This window comes from Euprymna scolopes, chromosome 28, assembly GCF_053919585.1.
Source record: "Euprymna scolopes isolate OS-2025 chromosome 28, ASM5391958v1, whole genome shotgun sequence".
Classification (NCBI taxonomy): domain Eukaryota; kingdom Metazoa; phylum Mollusca; class Cephalopoda; order Sepiida; family Sepiolidae; genus Euprymna; species Euprymna scolopes.
Window position 1 is genome coordinate 2503846 of NC_136509.1, and position 25993 is coordinate 2529838.

At 34.0% G+C, this 25993-nt stretch overlaps 1 protein-coding gene across 1 annotated transcript in view; it reads right to left on the bottom strand.

The window, feature by feature from the left end:
* Window positions 1-25993, bottom strand: part of LOC145249431 (uncharacterized) — a 911941-nt gene that overhangs the window by 455944 nt on the left and 430004 nt on the right. The window contains exons 55-58 of the mRNA XM_080110989.1: window positions 24344-24520; window positions 22309-22478; window positions 1926-2135; window positions 485-742 (exon numbers count right to left, since the gene is read on the bottom strand). Of these exons, the coding sequence (XP_079967115.1) occupies window positions 485-742; window positions 1926-2135; window positions 22309-22478; window positions 24344-24520 (815 nt within the window). The remainder of the gene's footprint in view (window positions 1-484; window positions 743-1925; window positions 2136-22308; window positions 22479-24343; window positions 24521-25993) is intronic.

The following is a 25993-nucleotide window of genomic DNA, read 5'->3' on the forward strand; positions in this document are numbered from 1 at the left end:
ACCTGAAGAAGTTCGAAGGTTACATCAGCCGAACCGTTGTGAGGATAAAATCCAAGATGAGCACAATAGTCTAAATGATGTTAATAATATTATGTAGCATTAACTATTTATTATCTAATTCTAATTAAGAAAGAAAATTAGGTTAACGTGTAAGAATTTCTAATATTAAAATATTTTTAAAAACTTGTAACTATTTCAAATATTTAGGAAACTTTAACTTATTTTTAGACACTTAATAGAACCTGAACTTCACAAAATTAAAATTGATTAAATATTATGAAATTCAATTTCATAATATTTCATCCTAACGAGTTGTTTATAATTGTATTTAATGATTTTGACGTCCAATATTCTTGAAATTAGTACATCATGCTGTTACTGTAGTTCCCAATAGGAGTTAAATATAAATAATATACCACGAAATTTCTGGCCTATTTTGACCTTATATTTCACCACTACAGCAAATCCTCGAAGGGGTACAAACCTCGTATAGAACCACATCAAATGACAGAGCTGCTCTGTTGGCAAAATTAATATTAAGCCACATCTTGGGTTCGACATAGACAACAGCCGTGTTATCCCCAGCAACATAAGTGACAGTGAGTGTGCGGGCACTTTTCTCTGGCAGACCATTTGAATCAGTAGCCAACAGTCCAATTCTTGCATTCTTGCCAACATCAAGAACATCAATAACTTCACCGTTTTGTTTATCCGAAGAAATGGTTATCCGTGTTTTCCGATTCTGTAAACGAAAAAGTAAAAGATTTTATAAAAATAACAAAATTAAAATCACGGCAACATTCTTGAGGGTGAAGAATATAGTAATAAAAATATAATTAATTAAAGGGAGGTGACGGTGGGCTAGCGGTTAACTACAAACTCGGATTTGTAAATTTGTAAGTCGGCTTAAAAGTCACCACCAAAGTGTACCTGGATGTGCTGAAGAGTTTGGTGATGCCCTGGTGCTATCAGGTAGCCACTGGCAGACCCTGGGTGTGGCAGCAGGACTCGGTGCCGGCCCACAAGTCCAAAGAGACCCAGACTTGGCTGCAGAAAAAGTGTTGCGACTTTGTACCCTTCTCTCACTTGCCTCTCCTTCCCCGACCTGAATCCGCTGAATTACTCTGTTTGGTCATAAATTGAAAACATCACCAACATGACCTCTCACAACACCAAATTCCATCAGCCGAATATTCGCCGAGCTCCGGCGGGCGCTTGTGGTAAAGGCATGCTAGGCTGAAGGCGGCTACATTAAATAGATGTCAGCTCTACTACATAATCAAGTTATCTGATTTGATTTTTTTTTTTATAAAAGTGCTTAAAAAGTTTTGGTTTCGGTTTCGATTGTAGCTGATGGCACACTAGTCATCTACTTTTTATAAATAATTTTATCAAGAATTCTTGATAAGTTTTCGTTTCGGTTTCGATTATAGCTACTGACATTCCAATAATTTATTTTTAAAAAATAATTTTATTAAAAATTCTTCAAACGTCTTGGTTTCGGTTTCAATTTTAGATGATGCCACCTTAGTAATCTATTGTTTTTATAAATAATTTGGGACACGGTTTCGATTCAAGCTGATAAACCCAAGTCATATAGATATTTTTTAACTGCAATTTTATAATATATGCAAATCGATAGAACATTAACTCTATAATAATATATACAGAATCTACAAGAATTAAAATACCATATTTAAACGTATTTTACGACCTGGCTACACCGGGGTCCTTGCTAGCTTGGATAAATACTTTTAACAAAATAGTTACTCTAATATTAGAGCGTCTCCATCTACGCTGATTAGCTACAATATGCCAACATCAATGCATTACACATAAATCAGTCCCCTGTGTAATTTCCACAATTCCTGCTAGTAATAAATTAATAACAATAAGTGCGATGTTGTATTGCCATCTTTACTTACCCCTTTTCCACCTTGATTGTATATATACAATGTTCGGTTTCCTTTGTATATGCCGTTGCCAATGTTATTTAGCAATACCGTTCCGGCAGCACCATTCTCGGCCACTCCAAGTCCACCCTGGGAGTAATTTTGACCAATAAAGGCATTATGAACATACTGGATAGACATTCGACCACCACCTCCGCCGTTTCGTCCAGAACCGCCTTTTGCCTGAAAAGTACATATCAACAACATTTATTATTAAAAAAAAACTTTTGCACATTGTATAATTATTGCTGTGAGAATCTGCGTTTTACTATCTAATAAAAATACAATAGACATTGTTCAAAACAGAGTAGCTCACCTAATAGGTCCTGAACTATCAACTAAACAACCTCGGACTTATCGCCCAAAAGTGGCATCATTGTGCCTATTTTACAAGTATTTCGATGGCGAAGTTAGAGCACTAGTAACTCCTCGACGACAAACCCAACAGGCAGCAAAATACCATACCTAAATTGTAGAGGTCACTAGATGCTGTAAAGTCGTCTACTATAATAATTTTTTTCCTCGGGCTGCTGTACTTTGGAATTCCCTTCCGGTCCCCTGCTTCACTGACTGTACTAACATGCAGAAATTCAAGTGTAATGTGAACATACCTCTCGCTGCCCAACTCCATAAATAGTATCCCTGTAAATATAGTCCTAAATAGTAGCCACTCACAACTAAGTGGTCCTGTGCCTTATTTTGGGTGATAGGATGATAATTTTTTTTAAAAACACAACTTCAAATGAATAAATGTACATAATCCAAATTTCAAATTACTAACAGAAAATCAGCGAAAATTTAGAAAATAATTAAGTTCAGCTAAAAATACGTAGAAGCTACTCAACTTCAGATCATGAATTTTCGATTATTAACGAAAAAGCGTAAGTAATAAAACACGTTAATAAAATGACCAAATTTAAATAAAAACATAAAAAATGAGCTCTACTAAAAAACAAAACAGAAAGAAAGATAAAATCGAAATAAAACCGTGACCAGTAAATGTTTTTTCTAATTAATTAAAAAAGAAGTTTAACGTAATATTAATAAACTAAACTCAAGCACAATAATAAAAAAAACCCAAATACCAAATTAATGAATAAAAACAAAATTAAAAATTGATAAACTGATTTATCTTTTAATAAGTAACATTCAAATAAAGAATTACAATAAGACGTAAATTCAAACAAATATTAGATGCTTAACATCATATTCATAATGAAAAGGAGTTTTAGTTCAAATTAATAAAAAAATAAATTAAATAAATAAAACCACAAAGGTTAATTTTAATGAGAAAAATTCAACTACAATTCGAATTGAGAAGCTAATATTAGGTTGGTGCAAAAATAATGTCGTTTTTTGACGTTCAACTAAATGTAAATATCGGCATTATTTTGCACGTACCTAAGATATTGCTTATTCTAATTTAGATCATATTTGTTTTTGCATTTAAAACTTCAGACCTGTGAAGTAAAAGTCTCTCCTTAATATTTGCACTCAACGCGATAGCATATATGATGAAATTAATTACTATCAAAGATTATTTTTAAACAAAGGACAGCTATATTTTCGAATAATATTTAGTTTTATCAAGTTTTAAGATCCGTTCGAGAAAATTCAGATACCTCCTACATTTGTGAAATTTCCACGATATAGTTTAAACAGCAAATGAATAAATATTACTCATATTTCAATTTCTTTGTTAAAGAAGTTCAGAGGAAGATTATGTGTACAACATCCCATCTAAAAATTCAATTATTTCAGAATTGTATTAAGCTGAATCCATTGTGATTATATACAAATTAACAATATCTGAATATTAATTTAATGTTAAGACATTTTAAAACCTAAAATTAATGAATTTCCTATAATCAAACTTTGATCAAAATTGGGGGGAAAATACTTATAAACATTAGATTTTAGTTGCATTATATCTTATTAAAGGAACATTTAAGCAATTCAAAACTTATGTTCGTGAAATCAATTCACGAACTCTAACTGCAAGTAAATAATCGATAGTTTTCAATAATCCGTTGACCTGTGAATCGTGAACACATCATTGGTTACCAAAGATATTAAATCGATACAAAATCGTTATTTTTTCGAAGGTCGTCATCATTTATTCTGTAAATCGAACTTTTGAAACAAAATAATTGGTGACACGCGAAAGTTAACAATGCAATGATACAAGGTATGTTGGACCAGAATTCAATACTGTTTATTAGTTGCATTCTGGATATTTTATTACATGAATACAAGCCTAAACTCTAGTCTGATCGATGTATATTCATGGATTTACAGCATCAAAAATAAAATGATTTCGACTACATGATATGTTGCGCTAGGTTTACCGTATAGAATTTGATTATTGTAATAATTGTTTAAATGATCGAAATTTTTTTTTACATGGGGGTCACCACTTATCAAGGCCCAAAGGCCACTCAGGGATAAGGGTTATTGCGTGTACAGTAATCAATGAGATAGTATTGTAGTAAGCATTAGTATTGGAGATTTGATAGAGTGTCCCACTTAAGGGGGCGGTTTGTCAGGAGTTTGTTTATGTTGGACTTGAAGACAGGTGGGAAACAGCAAGCGGCAGAGAGTTCCACTGGCGTGCAGTTCGAGGAAAGAAGCTTTGCTCATGGAATCTACGTTTGGATTTAGGCACAGATAAAGAGTGGGGAAAATTATTGACAGTAGTTTCAGCCAGACGGGTGTTTCTTGTGAAAGATTGGCGAGGGGGGGGGCGAGAGATTGGAGCTCAGACGAGCACCTGCCATGGAAATAACGATAAAACAAAGACAGACTTGCAATGTTTCTTCTGTGGGAGAGAGGTTGCAGGGAAGAGAAAAGGGCACCCCCCACTAAGCCACAAAGTCTATTTTGTACTCTGTCAAGGCAGGATAGTGGTTTTTTAGCAGCTCCTGCCAAGATGTGGCAGCAGTACTCCATCCTTGGACGTACTTGGCTTTTATACAGATAGAGGATTGCATCAGTAGTGAGATATCTGCTGGAGTGGTAGAAGGATCCCGCCATATTCCCAGCGTCCTTGGCAACAGACCTGATGTACGTGTTCCATTTCAGATCAGGAGTAAAGGTCAATTGACAAACGGTGAAAGTATGAGGAATCTAAACAATTTTTGGTATCGGTTCAAGTGCGTTTAGTTAAGAGTATAAAAGATAGAAAAGCACTAGTTATCCGACCTTAAATATTTGAAAGTTGAATTAAATTTCTTTAAGAATAAATAACTGTGAGTGTATTATTTTTCTCGCTTCAAAATAACGCAATTTCAATTTTGGGGCTTATCCATACTATCTCATGCCGTGAGAGGTATTTTCCCCACACTGAGCACAGACAATACCTCTAACGTTTACATGGTCAAAAGGTCAGTAAATACAGACTTTACAAACTTTGTAGATAAAGCTGATCTATTATTATTATTATTATTATTATTATTATTATTATTATTATTATTATTATTATTATTATCATTATTATTATTATCATTATTATTATTATTATTATCATTATTATTATTATTATCATCATTATTATTATTATTATTATAATTATTATTATTATTATTATAATTATTATTATTATTATTATTATTATAATTATTATTATTATCATTATTATTATTATTATTATCATTATTATTATTATCATTATTATTATTTTTATTATTATTATTATTATTATTATTATTATTATTATTATTATTCTGATTTCGTTTATGAACGTCTCTCTGGAAAGGGATGGGATTCATTTCCAGAGGATTTCCCTTAACCCCGGCTTCAAACCAGGAGCTTCAAAGATCAAGGGGTTTTCTAAGGATGTTGGTGGTACATACAATCGCAGAGGGTTGAAGACAGCCTAAAACATCGGGGATTTGTAGTTTTTTCAATTGTCCTTCCAGACGACTTGATACTACTCCTAGTGTACCAACTACGACCGGGATTATTTGTGTTGTAACCCCGTGTATACGCCTTATCTCCAAAGTCAAAGGAGCATAATTGTCCCACTTCTCATTCTCTCTCACATTCCTGTCCCAGGGTACTGAGAAGTCTACAATCTGCCAGTTTTTGCGACCTTGTCAATGACGACCAAATGCGGACGATTATGTTCCAATTGCTTGGTAGTTATGACACTTTTGTCCCACCATACCTCTACCTTGCTACCCTCACTTGTTCTCACTTCATCAGGCACCTCCTCAAACCATTTTCTAGCACACTTCACCCCAATCCTCTTACACACCTCCCAATATATCCGGAGTCCCATGCGATCGTGTCTTTTGCGGTACTCTCTCTGGGCCAGTCCACTACACCCTGCTGCAAGGTTCGCAATTGACTCTGAGGTCTTACCACAAATCCGGCATTCTGCAGCAACTTCCTCTCCTAGAACCACTTTTTTGAAAAATTGTGTTCCTAATGCCTGCTCTTTTGCTGCACAAACAAAAGCTTCAGTACTCTTAGCCAGATACCCAGCTCTAAGTCATTGCCATGATCTTGCATCAGCCACTTCTGCTATATCCTGGAAGAACCTTCCAAGAATTTTCTTCCTAGCCAGTTCCTCTGCCCTTTCCCTATCCATACGTTTCACATAATCAGCCTTGGTCTAACATACCTCCACTTCATTGGCTACAACCTTAAGCATCCACTCCTCACTTCTAACTACATGCTCCTTCAACGACATCTCCTGGGTTCTAACACAATCTTTTGCACTTTTCAATCCTCTCCAACCATCTTTCCTCTTTTGATACAGCATTTCAACGCTACTTCGAATGTGAAATATACCAAACATTGCTAAAACTTTTCTTGTTGCGATATCCATGGCATGAAAATCCATATCAGACTAAAATTCCCGTAATGTATCTCAAAACACTGACTGCCCATACATTTAATTAGATACTCCTTCCTGACCTTTTCCTTCATTTCTCTGTTCATGGTGCCTACACCCTCCAGCACTCCCAAATACTTATATCCTGTATCTTTTATTTCTTTCATGATTTCTCTATTCGGCAGCACTATTCCATTCGAATGAACATTTACTCCTCTTTTCATCACCAGCACCGCACATTTACTAATCCCAAACTCCATCCCAATGTCTTCTGAGTATGTCCCCGCAAGTTCTGTCAGTCTCTCCATTTCCATTTCATTTCTACCGAATATTTTCAAATCATCCATAAACAGTAGATGGTTGAGGCGCCTGTCGCCAGATCCAAAGTTATATCCCAGTTTTTCTCTCTTCAAGAGGAAGCTCAGTGGCATCATTATCATTACAAAAAGAAGTGGCGATAACGAATCTCCTTGAAATATCCCACGTTTAATGCTAACCCTAACCCTATCCCCATCTCCTCCCTGTTTGCTCTCAGCACCGTTTTCCATTGAGCCATACTTGTCCCCAAAAGCCCTACCCCATTCTCAGCAACCTTCATCATCAATAGTATTTCACGTATCCATGAATGAGGAACCATGTCATAAGCCTTTCTGTAATCGATCCATGCTACGCGCAGATTCCTCTTCTTCTTCTTCTTCTTTTTTGCCCCCCTGAATTATTGCTTTATCAATTAGTAGTTGCTCTTTAATACCTCTCGAGCCTTTCCGTCACACCTTTTGTTCGGCATGAAAAACATCATTGCTCTCTAGATGTTCATAAATTTTCTCCGCAAATATTCCAGTCAACAGTTTCCACATCAATGGCAGACATGTAATTAGTCTATAATTATTGGCATCTGTTCCTTTTGCAGGATCTTTCCTAATCAGTGTTGTTCTCCCCTTCACAAGCCGATCTGCAGCTATAGGTGGCTAAAGGCATGGAAACTGTTTAAACCAGAAGCCCATCACTCCATCTGGACCAGGTGCCTTCCAGTTTGTCATCCTTCGTATGCCAGCCTTAACGTCATCGATGGTTATCTCAACGTTCTCCATCTGCTGAATTTCTGATAGCCTTTCTCTGACCTCTCCCAACCAGCTAGCCTTCTCATTATATCGCCCTTCGACGGACCAAATCCCACTCCAGAACTTCTTTGCATCTTTTGCATTTGGAGTGTTGTTATTTCCCGCCATTTACTATCATTTAATTCTTTATACAGCTGAGACTGATTGTTCCGGAAAAGGTTGTTCTGCCGAAATGCAACAATTTTTCCAATAAAGTTTCTAATTTTCATACCACTAGTGTGGACCTTTTCTTTCAACATAGTTAGAACGTTCATCGTTCCCCTTTTCGAGCAATCTATACCTCCTTTCAAGCTCGTCCTTAGCTTTCTGTTCTAGTTTAATTCCTTTTCTTATTTCTTCGATTCTACCAATGCCTTTTCGCCACCTTTTAAAACTTTCTTCAACCCACCTCTGTCAGTGTGGCCTTCTACCCTTCATTTATCCCTTTTTCTTCTGTAATAAGCCAAGACGATTCACAATAACGTATGACGCTGCATACAGAAGCCTGTTTAGTTCCGTAATCTATATGTTCTTTCTTATGATTTTGTGAATTACTCCTTGAATTATTTTTACCTCGTTTTTCACCTTCCGCCTATCACTACTCTTCATACTTGGAATCTCTATGATATCGTCTCTAAGAAGAACCACAATTCCTATTACCACCACCAACAATAGAAATAAAATCTACAATGATAATGACAACACTAATATCGGTAGAAATAATCTTAACAGCAAAAACAACAATAGCAATAACAGCAAAAAACAACACCTACCATTACAACTACAGTAATAATAAAAACATACCACCACTACTACCACCACCATCACCACTACTACTACTAGTAATAATATTAGTGATAATAGAAATAACCAATGAAGTAAATTTTGTTTTTTTAAATAATAATAATAATGATAATAATAATAATGATAATAATAATGATAATGATAATAATAAAAATAAAAATGATAATAATATATGTAGAAGAAGAACAATGATAATAATAATAATAATAATAATAATAATAATAATAATAATAATAATAATTTCAGTTAGAAAAGCTTACTTCGCTCGTTTTTTTTTCGTTTTTTTACTCCTTTCTCGATGTTGTTTTAGCCACAAAATATACACAAAAACAGAAACATAAAACACGCAAACATGTGAAAGGCAATTCCTCGTTTAACCGTGAATTCAAGTTTTAAATTTTAATTTCAGTGAGAAACACTTTTCCCCCTCTGTTATTTTTAAACTCCGCCGCTGATGTTGCTGACGACCGGAAAAAATGTACACAAAAACAGAAACATAAAACATCCGAACATGTGTAAGACAATTCCTTGTTTAACCATGAATTTCAAGTTCAAATTAAAATTTCGGTTGGAAACTCTTACTTGTTTCGTTTGCTATTTTTTAAACTCCGCCGCTGATGTCGCTTTTGGCCGGAAAAAATGTACACAAAAAAGAAACATAAAACATCCGAACAGGTGTAAGACAATTCCTTGTTTAACCATGTATTTCAAGATCAAATTAAAATTTCGGTTGGAAACTCTTACTTGTTTCGTTTGCTATTTTTTAAAACTCCGCTGCTGTTGTCGCCTTTGGCCGATATGTGTAAGACAATTCCTTGTTTCATAATAATAACAACAATAACAACAACAACAACAATAACAACAACAATAATAATAACAACAACAATAAAAACAATAATAATAATAATAATAATAATAATAATAATAATAATAATAATGATTTCGTTTATCATCGTCTCTCTGAAAAGGGACGGGATTCATTTCCAGAAGATTTCCCTTAATCCCGGCTCCAAACCACGAGCTTCAAAAATCAAGGGTTTTTCTAAGGATGTTGGTGGTAGCTACAATAACAGAGGTCTGAAGTATACCTAAAACATCGGGGATTTGTAGTTTGTTCAATTGTCCTCTAAGACGACTTGATACTACTCCTAGTATACCAACTACGACCGGAATTATTTGTCTTTTAACAACGTGTATAAGTCTTATCTCCAAGGCCAATGGAGCATAATTTCTCCACTTCTCGTCCTCTTTCTCTCTCACATTCCTATCCCAGGGTACTGAGGTCTATAATTTGCCAGTTTCTTTAGACTTTGTCAATGACGACAAAATAATAATAATAATTGAGCAAACTGGCCTAAAAGGAATACAAAAACAGGCATGACCAAGTGGGGAGGGCAGTGCACTGGGAATTGTGCAAACGCCTGCATTTTGAGCGTACAGATAAATGGTACAAGCATAAACCCGTAACAGCACTCGAAAACGAGTACCACAAAATCGTATAGGACATAGACATACAAACGGACAAACCCCTCCAAGCAAGAAGACGAGATGTCGTAATAATTAACAAGAAAGAAAAATCCTGTCAAATCGTAGACTTTGCTGTCCCAGCTGACCACAGGGTGAGTATGAAAGAAAAGGAGAAACGAAGCAAATACACAAAACTAGCCAGAGAGTTAAAAGGGATTTGGATGATGAAGAAAATCAAAATAGTACCGGTAATAGTAGGAGCACTAGGAACAATTCCGAAAAATCTGGAAAAAAGAATGGCAGAAATTGGAATCAGAGGAATAGCTGCAAAAGTACAACGCCTAATGATAATGAAAACGGCTGAAATATTAAGGAAAACACTTGAATCCGGAGAATAACACAAGACAATATAACGAAGAAGCGTTCAGGGAATGAAGAACACCGAAGCTGCAGAACTACACGTTCTACACCCCCATCATGCATTCCCCCCATTGTTTCACCACCGTTCCCCCAATAGAAAAGTGATACCAAAGAGCTGGGAAGGGTTAAGGAGGATGGAAAGACCGAGGAGGGAGCACTGGCCAGACCTCCTCTGGACAAGTGTGAAGAGAACTGAGATCTTGGGGAGGCTTAGTGCCACTCAAATTCCAGTATAAACCAATGGCAGCTGCCAGCGATAAATCAATGGTAAGCGGCTGTTGCGATGATGCAAATTTATTTGCAAATGCTATCGAAGGAGGAGGAGAGAACTGGACGTCTTGGGAGACTTGTTGTCACTCAGCTTCCAGAGAACACCACAGGTCTCCAATCAGATCGTTTGTTGACTTGTGTGAAAGCTCCACGTGAGCCAATAATAATAATAATAATAATAATAATAATAATAATAATAATAATAACAACAACAATACTACTACTACTACTACTACCAATAATAATACTAACAATACTACTACTACTACTACTACTACTACTAATAATAATAATAATAATAATAATAATAATAATAATAATACGCATGAGGTCCGCCACAACAATAATTTGCTCGAAAATTAACACATATGAATTGTTTATGGCTTTATGTGTAATCGGCCACACTTTTTAATACAACTGCTAATCTCAGTAATAGCTGCTTCTAAGACCGAACAGACAGTAGACCTCAGGTTTTCCATCATAATTTTTACTTCTCCTAGATTCATGTTTAACGAAAATTTCCCAGTGGGTTACATATTCCTCTAGACAAAAAGCAGAAAAGATTTACGTCCTGGCGCAATATATATATATATATATATATATATATATATATATATATATACAGAGAGAGAGAGAGAGAGAGAGAGAGAGAGAGAGAGAGGAGAATCCCAGAGATGAGGAAATTAAAACACAGAATTATATATATATATATATATATATATATATATATATATATATATATATATATATATTAATATTGATTATAAAGATGAATAATTATAAATTATGAATCAGTTTCAACAGGAAAAAACAAATTGAATCAACATTGTTGAAACTATTGAAACTGATTCATAATTTATAACTATTAATCTTTATAATCAATATTAATATAGCTCTAGGAGAAATATACCTATTGAGCTTATTATATATTCACAGTATTCTGAGCAAGATTGTTTTAAAGTATTGACACATTAAAATAAACTTTGCTCTGTAGACACTTAAAGTCCATGAGCCCAAAAATGACTTCCATCGCCACAGGACCATTTTTATAGACAAATGCCTGACGGAGTATCTGTACACAGATGGTGTTACAGAGTCTTAGCTTTGTACGAGAGCTAAGTTCTCTCTATGTTCAAAATGTTGAGATCTAGCAAAAAAAGAGCAAGATAGCGAGCAACAAGTTAAACAGCAGACCAGCTAAATGCGGGTACTGGTCTCCCGGTTTATGGTTTTTTAAATCAGAGATTTGCTTCTCCTGGAAAGGTTGCCTTCACCACGGCTTACGGGCGCCTTCTCCACCCCAACAAACACATACATACACACAAACACACGGTGCTAGTTGGCCGTTGACTCAGAAAAAGGGTTCATTAACTCTTTGGAAGGTCTTGTTTTTAATCCTTCAGGGAGACTAGCCACCCTCCTCACTAAACAAGTCTGGTTGAGGAACCAGTTTAGTCGCCGGTGACCCGACCATGAGGCAGGTAGTACTGGGTTACATGGTACCAGTAGCATATAACATGACCTGACATATATATATATATATATATATATATATATATATATATATATATATATATATATATATATATATATATATATAGACAAGATGGGGAGATAAAAAAGGAATAAACCAAGTTTCACGTCCATCAACGTTTCGTCTTTATTGACTTGAAAAAGATACAATACAATAAAGCGAAACATTGATGAACGTATGACTTTGTTTTTTCCTTTTTTACACACACACACACACACGCATACAAACACACACATACACACACATATATATTTATATAAAGGAACAAATGGCAATAAGAACATAAATTTACAAAATAGTATAAAACAAAAAATGATTTTTTAAATAAAATTAAGGTACAAAAATAAAACATATGTAATAATAATAATAATAATAATAATAATAATAAAATGATAATATATAATATACAAATAATAATAATATTCAGAATAAAGAATTATAATAAAATATGATAAAATTATAATATAAATTTTGCATTGTCTTGCGATGAGAATCCTTTTGATTATAAGAATAATTTTGTAAATAAAAGAGAGGATATCATTTCGTATTATCTGCATAAGAGATTGTGCCCATTTTAAATCATGAAACAGCTTTTAATTTACGTGTCCAATTTACATACCAATTTGTGTACTCACGTTGTAATCTGGTATTTTAAGCCCTGTTTTTGCTTGGTATAATGTGGCTTATTATCGACTAATGTCTTGATTTAGAGACACACACAAATTTTCACTTTTATAGATATATAGATTAATAAATGATAACTCCATTAATAATGGTTTCTAAAAGAATTTGAAATAAATTACCACTAGATGAACGAATTCATGATTAATAATTACATAAAACTATATAATTCTATTCACACCACTCCATAAAATGGTCACAACAGTTATCTCCCCCCCCCGACGATTAATTTAATTCAAAAAAATAATCTCATATCTAAACAATAAACGTAATTCAACGATATAACGAAAGACGTATAACATATCTCAGCGAACGATAATTAAATAATACATTCATTACTCATAGATAGAAATTATTTATAATAAATAACATATAATCTGTTAGATTGTCTAAAATAACATTCAATATGAATGGATAAATAAAGTATTAACACTTTACTGATGAGGAATTAAAGTTAATTAAACTTATATATTTACAACATAAAATCAGAAGATATTTTTCTAAGAGAAACTTATAATGGTCGCAGAACTGAGCTAAAAATATTCCCAATTTTTAATGCATACAGATTAAAAAAATGAATTGTCACAAAGAGTTACTTCCCCTTACTGTAAAGATGTGTTTTAAAAAGCACTAGGTCTATATTCTAGTTTATAATTTTAAATAGTTTAGATGAGGATAATTTGTGTTATTTGGATTATTCGGGCAGTTATTCTCATCTCAGAAGTTATTGTTACCACGTTTCGACCTTCTTCGTGTGTCTTTTGTCGTATTCGAGAATAACTAGTATTAAGCTAGATAAGACTAGTAAGTCTAGCTTAATACTAGTTATCGCCCTTTTCTTACATTTGTAGAATTCAAATAAACTGCCAGCTATTGCCTCATCCGCATCAACAAATGCAGAAATATTCAGCCAGTTATAATTTCCCCTCACATATTTTTTTACATAAGTAACTCATATATATATATATATATATATATATATATATATATATATATATGCATTTATATATATGCATTTATATATATGCATATATATATGCAAATGTAAATATATATATATAAGTGCTGCCTAATTTAATGTAATGTAACACTCTTATTTATAAGGCTTTTTAACGGTTTAGGACGCAAGACTGTTAAATATATATATATATATATATATATATATATGTATATATATATATATATATATATATATATATATATATATATATATATTACCATGGGAGATAAATTCTACATGTTTTACTTTTTAAGGAGATTTTATGTGATTTTACGACGTTACGAGTCAGACTTGAGGTTAGACATATATTAAAGATTAGTTACTTTTCCCAAAAAGTTTATATGTCCTAGAAACGTGGGATCATTTTAATAAATTTATATGAAAAAAGGATCCACATTTTTAAATTCTAAAATCTCATCTGCTATAAAATATAGATATATACTATTTTTAAATTCACAAACTTAATGTTTTCCCTTAATTTCTCATAAAGATCATCATTTTCTTTGATTTCGTTGTATTTCCTACGTATAAATTTGCCGTCAATAAATCATAAGAAAATCGCTAATCATGATAGATCTTAGATTTACTGACAAAATCACATTTTTTTAATTTAAATTATCACAGTTTTTTTTTTACATATTTACACAAGTTGTTCTAGTAATATAAACTTGTTCTTGTAATGTTACAGAAGAGAGAGAGAGAGAGAGAGAGAGAGAGAGAGAGAGAGGTGAGTAAACGTGGAGTGTAAACACGTTTACCAGAACCGAAGGTCAGCTGACCAGATTACGTATGAGTGACGTGGTCAGGTTGGCTAGATCGGGGAGATTTGATTTGGACACAGAAGACAACGGACGGCTTCCCGTTGTCTCCTCCTCTCCCCGGGGGGGGGACGAACGCTGACGTGTGTAGAAGAAGAACCCACACAGGCCGATTTCACTTCCACCTTCTGCAGGACATCTGGAGAAAGTGAAATAAAAACTATAAAACTAATTCCTTGTCTTGGAGTGATTGAATCTTCATCTAAAAACAGGTATCAAGTCTCCCTCCAGGATGAGAAATTTCCAGATGGTCCAACATCGAAGAAGCAGAGGTAGGTTCTGAAAATACATGTCACACACACGATTCCCTTAATGATAATCAAACACACAACCCGTTATAGTAGAGACAATCATACGAACACGGAATCCTTTTATGTTATACACCAAACGTCAATTTGGTGCCCCTCTATGATAACCCTAGTGAGAACTTCAATGAGAACACTATGTAACAGTAATATATACTTTATCTTGTAATATAGGTTGAATTTTGTAATGTATTTGTTATATTTTAAAGATTTTCATTTCAAACAATATTTTACAAATGCTTTTCTTATATTCTTGGATATTTTCTTCGTACTGTATAAAAAACACGTTTATTTATAAGAATTTTACTTGAAAACCCAAATAAAATTATGTACGATGATGACAATTTTTCTGCTGTTATGATCACTCGAATGATTCAGACAATTTTTTTTGGCATTCGTTTGTACGATATCTTTCTAGTTAGAATCCTTTCTAGGAAGACATCGAGTACTTACAGGAAAGACCGCGTAGAAGCTACCAAGATCACTAAGTGAAAGTGTTCTATAAAAAAGAAAACTGAATTTTGACTTGGCGCACCCAGGTTGTCAATCCTAGTTATTAACCGTTTAGACAACATCAACAGCAGCTAAATAATTTAAACCGAAGTAAAATAGTCTGTCTCAGAAACATATGAACAAAATAAGGACATTTATGGATTATCATTGGTCGGTAGGTTAAAAAAAAAGGAAAGTACCTGTTCTGATGCTGCGCTAGTTTAGTTAAGGAAATATCCAGCTGAACAAAATAGGTTTGTATGTTTTGTTTTTATCTGTGAAATCTCTCTAGACAAGGTATAAACCCATTTTATAAACTAAAAAATATAACTCAAGGTCAAAAGCTAGTCAAAGATAAGTGTTTAATGGAAAGATTTGGACCCAGAAAACTACAATTCCTCTACCTTGGTAAAAAACATCGTTTTTATGGGAGTGTGATCTCTTTCACAGGTTGCCGTCAGCTGTGACCTTTAGTACAAGTTTTCTGAAGTCTATTAATTAAATATCGTAAATATGTTTGTTGTATCATAATGCCCTACGATACAAATTGAAAAAAAACTACAATACAGGGTTTCGTTTCTGGGTAGGAGCGGCTGGATTTTTCTCACATTCAAAAAACAAATTTCGGTTAAACGCTGTAATCGTGGCGAAGCAAATAAACAGAAACCATCGTAAATTTCTATCATTATTTTCATGTAAAGTGCTCTATGGTCTCCTCCTTTGCCAAACTTTCACGAAAAACGATCTCATCTATCAGACACAATTGTCAAGAATTTTCCCCACTCTTTATCTGTGCCTAAACGTTTTCGTATATTCTATGAACAAATCTTCTTTCTTAGAATTGCACGCCAGTGGAACTCTCTTCCGTTTACCTGCTTTTCAGCTGAGTACAATATGCTCGTCTTCAAGTCCGATGTAAACAAGTTATTGATGAGCCGTCTCCTTAAGAAATCCAATTCACCAAATTTCCACTACTAGCGATTATTATGAGATTATCCCATTGACTGTCGTACACTCCTTAATCATTATCCTCGAGTGGCTCCCAGGCCTTTGTAAAAATAAGTTACGATTTTTTGTTAGTTCCACTAAGCTGCATCAAGTTAGGTGTTGTAGATTTTGGTTTACCAATTTTGAAACCGATCCATTTAATTTATGACTATCACGAATGGGATCAAAACAATCTGGTAAGTTTGAAAATTGGCAGAATTATTGATTATTTAAAAAGGAGAATTAATCGTTAATAAAATTAAATAATAAAAAATGTTCTCATAATTAATAAATGCCACTTTTTCAATATCATGAAAACATGGGAATGTAATTAGAAATTACAATTTAATTAAGATAACCTTTACTATGAATTATTGGCGAACGTCATATATTAATTTGATAATATACACAGAAGATAATAAATAATTAATTGAAAAATAATAGTTCTGTTTTCACTTGTCATCGACGTATCATAAGTGTACGTTGGTGTGATATCTATACATATTGTATTCTACGTTTTAAGTATCTACTTTTCTATACGATTTACACCTTCAATTACAACGAGCGCATATTAAGAGCAAGTACAAAAACACACGCATAGAAAATGAAAAGATCACACATACACGCATACCGCACACACACACACACATACATGCATACATGCATACATGCATAAAGGTCATGTCAAGGCTTTATGTACGATATGAAAAGAAACTGGAATCTTTAGATTTCCCTCATTCCAGTAATTATAGTAAACCAAATGCAAACGTAATACAAACAATTGCATCCAAAGAAACGGTAATAATTTTAAAGAGATCCCTCGGTTGGATTGATTGAAAGTGTGGGTGGATGTCTGGCATTCGATAGGATACGCCATCCCATAAAACAAAATTATAAAAATATTAAAACAAAAGCACATAAATATATTATTAAAGTATCACACATGCATAAATACGTAAATCACATAAATAATTTAAAAATCACGGGTTGACGCAAAGATCTGTATAGTATGCATCGTTTAGAAAGGAATAAGTAAACAACCTAGTTAAGGCGGATGACGTAAAATGGTAATACAAAGTTTACTCTTGACGCAACATTGGCAAGTGCCAGAGACAATACTGGTAAAACATCTTGCTTCCATGATAGTATGATCCTTTGCAACTGTTGTGACCAAAAGTAAAAGTTTCCTGATATCTAATAAATAAATATTCGCAAAGAAAATTTTTTATGTAATAGAGCCCTATGATGGCGAGCGAACAGAAATTAGCTTCTGCATATATTTAGAAACGGGCTCCTTTTCGGTTCTACAAATTTGTTGAATAGTGAATTATCACAAACTTGTTTGACAAGTACTTCATACTCATCGGCATAATCACGTTGACACACCGGTTCCATCTGGATCACCGGTTAAGCAACGTTGAGCCTGGCCAGTACTAAATGGGTGACCATTTGGGACTTCCAGGTGCTGTATGTGATCTCCGCTTATCTCGGCATTGTTTCTAGTCGTCCTGGTCTTCTCCTTGCCACTGGACCCAAACAGTGTCGATTCAGGAGAAGGTGTGGTTAGGGATTGGCTACCCTTGGCTCACAATTACACACGCAACTGCTCCTGCAGGGAGTATCCTTTGTCTTTCGAGACTGGACGGAATCATTGATGGATCAATCGATACTCATATGATACGCCGCGATTTATACTTTGTTTGTGACGTCATAATATCAGGTAAGTGGTTACAGTTTTGTTCTTAGAATCGAGTAAGCAACAACGCACTGTAAAGATGTAGCTCATCAAATTGACATGATTCCTCCCTAAGATGAGTGGTTAGCAAAGAGTACTTGGCGATGCATTTCCGAAGCACAATAAACCTATCAGCATCAAAAACACAGAAGAGTTGGCGTTTCCATTTTTGTTTGCGCCTGAAGAACTGTTCATGGCAGACAAGTATGGAATAGAGAGAACAACAATGCAACCCGAAAATCAACTCAAAGGGCACACAACAATAGAGGAACGGAAAGAAACAGACTATGGTATGAACTCTTCTTTAACTGCATAAATGAAATTATTCAACTGTTGATTAAATGACGTATCTAATGAGCGAAATATAAAGACTTTATATGCTGTTATGTAACATTTTGCAAATCGCGAAATGTATAAAGTTAAGCAGAAGTATGAAAAAGCTAAATTGCTGCTCAAATAGACATCAAGTGAAAAAAATAGAAAAAATACGTCTCCAAAACATACCATGGTTTATAACACGTGATCTCACCCCATATGGTCATATGATTACACATTATTATAAAACCAATCTTTCTAAAATGGCTTTCCAAAAACACAGCACCATTCTAAAACTCACAAGGGTGCCGATAACTGTTAAAATAAAACTTTATTTAATTTATCTCCTCCCAGTAGTTTTATATGGCCTTAATTGTATCACAGGGACTAAACAACTATCCAATCATATTGCGGTGTTTCCAAATAACGTAATACGTTTCATTACGTGACATGGCCTGATCGAAAAAACTTCTTTCTTAATCCCTTCTATTTGATAAACTAAAAAATAAAACCCTTAAACATTTTGGCAATGTCAAGCTATCAACCACTGGCCTGTCAAAGTTATGCCTTAAAGGTATGATAGAAGGCGAAATAAGCAGAGGAAAGCCAAGGAGAAGGTGGAGAACAAATGATTTTGATTGGACATCTCCCAGCAATTGAGCGTCCATTAACCAACTTGCCCTGGATCGGAAGGAATGGCGAAAAATAGGTTACGTTGGTTCGCAATCCGCACCAAGCAGAAGATGCAATTCATGAAGATAAAAACAATCACAAATATGAAAAGCACTTTTGCATTAGTCTGCCCTAATCGATTTATGATGCGTATAACTTTGTTTAACATTTGTGGAAAAAAAAGAGGCGGACAGTGTAGAAATAAAGACAAAGCAGAATTAAAATAGTTTATTTTCATTATAATTAAACTAGATTATACTTTCCATTCACCAACTAAACCTTGAATATATCTTTTGTTAATAGTTTATAGATTTTCAGCAGTGTTGGTACTATACCTGCGTATTTTTATTTCTACCTTTACTTCGGTTTTATTTTAAGGTTACCCAATACGTTTTAACCTCAGTCGCAAATTAGACAAAGAATTGGAAAGAACTTTAACTCGCCGTTTTTGTTGTACAACGACATTTATTTCTTTATTATCCCGCCACGCATGACTTCTCGTTATGGCTGTGACATATCTCACGGAATCGTCTTTTCTGACCAGTATCATCTCGAGCGCCATCTACGTCTCAAATGTGATCATCTTCTCATGTGTTGTTGAACGTCATCCATGTCTCTAACGTAATCATCATATTCATAATCTTTTTCTTATGGCGACCTCATCTCACATTTCGTCTGCATTTGCATACGCGCGTCAGCGCTATGTTACATTATCCCTTTGACGTTATTACGTAGAAAACGTTTTGTGAAATGTTATCGAAAAGTTACACTAATTTATATTTGCATTTCAGTAACTACGATTAGCATATATTCACACTGTTCTATTGGCAAAATCATCCCTATTATTAATATGTCTAAACTATTGTCCGCAATTTTAAATGTTATTTAAACATTTCATTTGATAAAACAGTCTTCCAGTGTATTATTTTGAATTCGGGAATCTTTCTGTCCAACTCAGAAATCTGCAAGAAATTTCAAACGGAAATATTTTTCTATTCAACGTAGATTGCACACTCTCCTTCCGTGAGCCATGACCGGGTAGACGTCTTAAGTAATTCGCAATTTTATTTTAAGTATCGAATGTAATGAGGATAAACATTTCAGCCTACAGAAAAGTGCGATTTACAATTGGATTTAACCATGTACTTTATCCATTACGCAACGGTTCGCAAGGGAGTTCAATCTTCAGTCTAACCGTAATTCAAAATACAATTTGCCATCTCTTTGAATTGCTTCAGTAATTTCTGTGTTTTATCCATTCTGACACTATCACTGTCCTATTTGTGAGCATTGCCTATTAATTGCCTCTCAGTAATTTATGCTTCTCATCAGCTCAAACTGTCTGCCTCTTGTTTGTTTTCAGTTTTTGTTTCTTGTCTGCCTGGCGTGTATATATTTTGCTTGTCAGCACACATTTTGTATTGCTTTTTCATGCAAGTTTTGTTTCGGTGTAACGTGTGTATCAGCAATATATGTTTATTGTTTGTTTGTATTATTTGTTTGTCACGTGCTTGATAATTAAAATATAACGCATTGAAATATAACGTATTGAAATATAACGTATTAAAATATAACGCACTGAAATATAATGTATTGAAATATAACGTATTTAAATATAACGTATTAAAATATAACGGATTAAAATATAAACACTATTGCTGTAAAAACGATTATTTGGATGTATCTAACCGATCATTTGAGCTAAAGGTTGACCCGGGGTCAACAAAAATCGTCAGGTGCATAAGAAAATCGTAGATGAGAGCTTTTTTTTTGTGAAAATTTACCTAATTGTATATATGTATGGGGCGGTGGCTGATTATATAATTAGTGCGAACCAGAGTGTGACGTAGCGAGCAAGGGTTGGAAAACCCATGTTCGCTCCGACGCACACCACCCCTTCGTACATAAGGGGATGTAGAGCGTAGAGCAGAGAAAATCAGTTTTGAGCTCAAGTTTTAAGCCTGTTGACCCCGGAGGGAGACTGTCCACCGCCCCAGACCTTCCCCGAATTATTATTATTATTATTATTATTATTTGCAAGTTAATTTAAAGAAAAACAACCAAGTTGAATGATCTTTTTCAGCGGGAGAAGAAGAGAGAAAAGATCGTCAAACTGCTGCACTCAATATTCTATCAGCACTGGTTTCGTGAAAGCCACTGAGACTGTGTCACAGGACTTTTGTGGACGTCCGAGCCGAACCATCTAGGACTACGCTTGTAACTGTGTAGACATATAGAACTTCTATTGAGTTGAGTCTTTAGGTTCTGTCTGGCGTACTTGGTTATATTGTCACTCCTTTCTATAAAAAAAAGTCAATTATGTTCCGTAAAGCCAAAGACAAAAACAACAATTTTCCTACTACAAAACAATCAAACAAAATATCATTAAAAAATATTTGATGGCGTATCTCTTCAAATATTTATTCATAATATTGAAATATAAATACTTTTACATAAATTTAATAGATGAATTTAACAGTAAATAACCCGAAACGGGTTGATATATGGTAAAGCAAACTAATCATCTATTTTATTAACTCATATATATATATATATATATATATATATATATATATATATATATATATATATATATAGAGAGAGAGAGAGAGAGAGAGAGAGAGAGAGAAATTTAGATTATACGGATCAATCGCAGTAATTTAAAAAAATATTTTATGACAAAGATCTGCTTATTTTTCAAATTTAGAAGTAACTCTTTAAAAAATGTGTTTCAGCGAACAACTTAACTAAAATTATTTTTGCAAAATTCTACTTTAGACGTCAATCCTTGGACACCTCCTATGAAGTTGTTTGTGAATTCACTTGATTTTTTATGGTTTTCTCATAATCACAGTTACATTGGAAGCTATTAGAAATATGGACAGAAGAGAAAGATATCCTTTTTCAGTAATGGCATACCTCAAATGTTCCAGTTCCGTCGAGGATTTTAGTGGAAATAAAAATGCTGCCACCAGAACCACCACCCGCCAATTTAGGGTGGCTTCCACTTTCACCGTTGGCTGATACTCTGCCATCGACTTTCAGCGTGTCATTGACCTGGAATTCAAGAACTCCGCCTCCAAATCCGCCTACGAAGAAAAGAAAGAAAAAGAAATGCATTTTTCATACAAGATTAGCTACACCATTTTACATTTTCAATTTCTACCAGTTGACCTATCCATTTTTATATATCTTAATTATGCACAATCGACTGTTCTTAAAGTAATTACGTTTCCATGTCTCGTTTTGAATGAGTTAGGTCTAATCAAAACCACTGTTAGATTTCAAATAGCGGGAGAGGTAAAGAGAGATAAAATACCTTGATTGGTTTACTAAGACCATATAATTAATTAGGACTAGAGATGAAATGGTTAGTTAAGATAAGGTTAATACTTAGTTGTAAAGGTAACAATTCTGAGTTGTGATTCGCTCCCCCCGTGTTCACATGTAAAGGTGGTGCAAACAATATAAATTTAAAGCGAATTTCGTGCGGTAAATTCGAAAAAAATATTATTAAGTATTGTAAATCATTCGCGGTTCTCAATTAATCCATACAGTACAGCCACTGCAAAAGCCAAAATACAATATGGCGACACAGATTCAGTGCCTGTTGTAATTCAAAACCACGTGACTAAAAATATGCGCAGTATATCTAACACCGAAATAGTATTGTATAAAAATGTCACTTTCTTCTCAAACATTCTACAATTATTTCATGTAGCAGAACTGATAGTTTGGGGAAACACAGATGATAGTAATTGTCTAATATATCCAGGCAACGTTTGGTCCCTTGGAGTCGTGTCATTACTCCTACCCACTGCTTCTCTTTCTAGTAATAGCAGTAATAGCAATGGTCGTAATAGTGGTTATAATAATAATAGTAGAAGTTCAACACTTAGTTAAAAAATCTATTTTATTAATATAACTTATTGGCCAAAACCAGTACAATTAAAATGTAATATAATCGATAAATAATGTGATATTGCGTCAATTACTCTATACAGATATAAATATTTCATGGTATATTTCTCGCTAGTCGTCTGTTCTTTTTTTAATATTATTAACACGTCTACCCCTTACATGGCACTTTCTCTAATCGATTCTAATGTGATAAAGTGTAATTTTCAGACAAACAAATGGACAAAAAAATTGAGTGTTAAAATATAAATTATTATTATTACTATTATTATTATTATTAAAATGTATTCCAATGTTTTGATAAGCTTATTAGGAGTCTGTGCTTGATATTTGGAAGAGAAGTATTTGAGGCATTCGATGGGTTGCCCACACGCAAATTGATTCCATTTGATGAATGCGAGGCTTTCACCATTGTCTATTGAAATGCATAATTTGAACAGAAATATATGAGAAAAATATCGGTCAAAGAAGTAGAACAAAAGTAATGGGAAATTAAACATTCCAGAATGAAAGAATGCTTATATAAATCAACAACAGAAAGCAAACAACACAACGAAAGAGAGTTCGCCAAATCACGAGGGCAAGCTGCCAAAACATCCTCATCACACCCCCGCCACGCGCTTTCACTGATGTCACAACCATCATACTGAAATCGTAAAGGTCGTAATTTAGAATAAACAAAATATTTTATAATCCAGCTGTGTATGTATATCAAGACGGTGACAAACGTTTATTTTAGAAATTACATAGACTGAAAAGCACATTGGATGACCGGCCGGAGCGAATATATAAAACTTGGTAAATTATTATTAAAATTAATGATAGCATTTTACTAATTACATATTCCGTTATTATCTTCATAAATATTGTTTAGAAAATATTCCGCTTATATTCCGATAGTGTATTGGGTAAATACTTCATCAAATCTCCACACTAACATAATGTACTTGCAATAACCCTTATCCCCGAGTGGCTTCCGGGACTTGATAAGTGGTGATCACTGTGTAAAAAAAAATATTCTAAGTGTTACTGTTACCTTTATGAATAATATTTCCTTCTTTTCCATCACCTCCACCGCTACCCAAATGTCTTGGCGCACTGAACGATCCGTAGGCCTGAGCTGTGGGTTCTTTCTCAGATTCAGAACCACCTTCGCCGCCATAACTAGCACCTGTGCCATGAGGTCCAATTATGTAACCAGCACCAGGACCATCTAAAAGAAAAAAGGAATTTATAAACAATTATGCATTAAAGTTAAGAATATTATTTTAAAAATACATTTAAGACAAATGTGTTTTTATGCGTGGTTTGATTAGGATGGCTGATGTGATTTAAACTATTTTAATTAATATTTTTTTTATTTACTATGATTCAAAATGTATTTATATAAAAATCTGACAATGCTGTAAAATTTATCCGAATTATTTCATCACACTGTCGTTAATTGATTTCTAACCAAGCTTCATCCTCTGTCCCAAGCCGATGTTCTGCATAAGTTTTTACAAATAATTCTGCAGAATGTTCTAACGTGGTCATTACACTTTGCTTTAATAATTCATAAAATTAAACTGTAAATAAATAAATAAAAATCCGGGTCGGCATTGTTTCTTTTTTTAGAAAAAAATTATTACAGTTACTTTCCCGTCTCTGTATCACTTAAAAGTCTCTCGCCATCACCCATCTCGCCCGGTGACACTTTTCTTCTTCCTCCAACCGCATGTCGGCCACAGCCGGCCCATTCTCATCCTCGAATTTACATGTTCATTTTCTCCGAACGCGCACTTTGCTTATGCTGCGAACACGTGGTGCCTTTTCTCTCCTTTTTCTTTCTCTTCTCGTGGAAACTTCCTAGATTGCATATGCATTTTTAGACTCTCTCCGCAAACCATCCTTCGCTGCTGCTGATATCTTTCTCACGCGCTTATATGCACCATGTTATAATGTGCCCCGGCAAACGCTATAAGTGTAACATAACAAACTCGACAAAATCCCTCACTGTATAAGTTACAAATATCGAAAAAAACTCTACTCTTATAAATTCTTTTCTCGTATCGCTTTCTTTTCTAATTTCACACTTGCTCACTGTTTCATTGACCTAACCAATAGCAGCAATTTAAATGTAATGTGCACAAATATCATGCTAGAAATCTGTATCCTATCTTTGTTAATCTACCTTGTCTGTAGTGAATAAACTTTAAAAATATTTTTTGAATTTCTTCCCATTATTAAATTAGATTCAACTTTTAAGGATGCCCCCCCCCATGTCATAATGCTTTTCTTCATCAACTTTCGATCCTGCTTTAATTTCATCTTTCATATTTTATTAGGTTGGTGTAAAATGTGTTTTTTGACATTGATCTATATATAAAAAACGGCATTATTTTTGCACCAACCTAATAGTTCGAACTAACATGCCCCCCCCAAAAAAACGTATACCCTCATTAAATATCTCTTAGGAATATCCTTCATTGTTCTGTTACTAGTGATGTTCCAATATTAATGCCTAATGCATCAGAGGGAATTAAAATTTGCATTATTATGATGACTGAACTTATGCATTCATGATCTGAAAGTTTCATCTCTCTGTCGCAGATATTGACGGTGTGAGAATCTAAGAAAGCGAACACTGTCATGGACGTGCTTTAGAAGCTGGGATATGTGATCGAAGTCTTTTCATGCTGAAAAT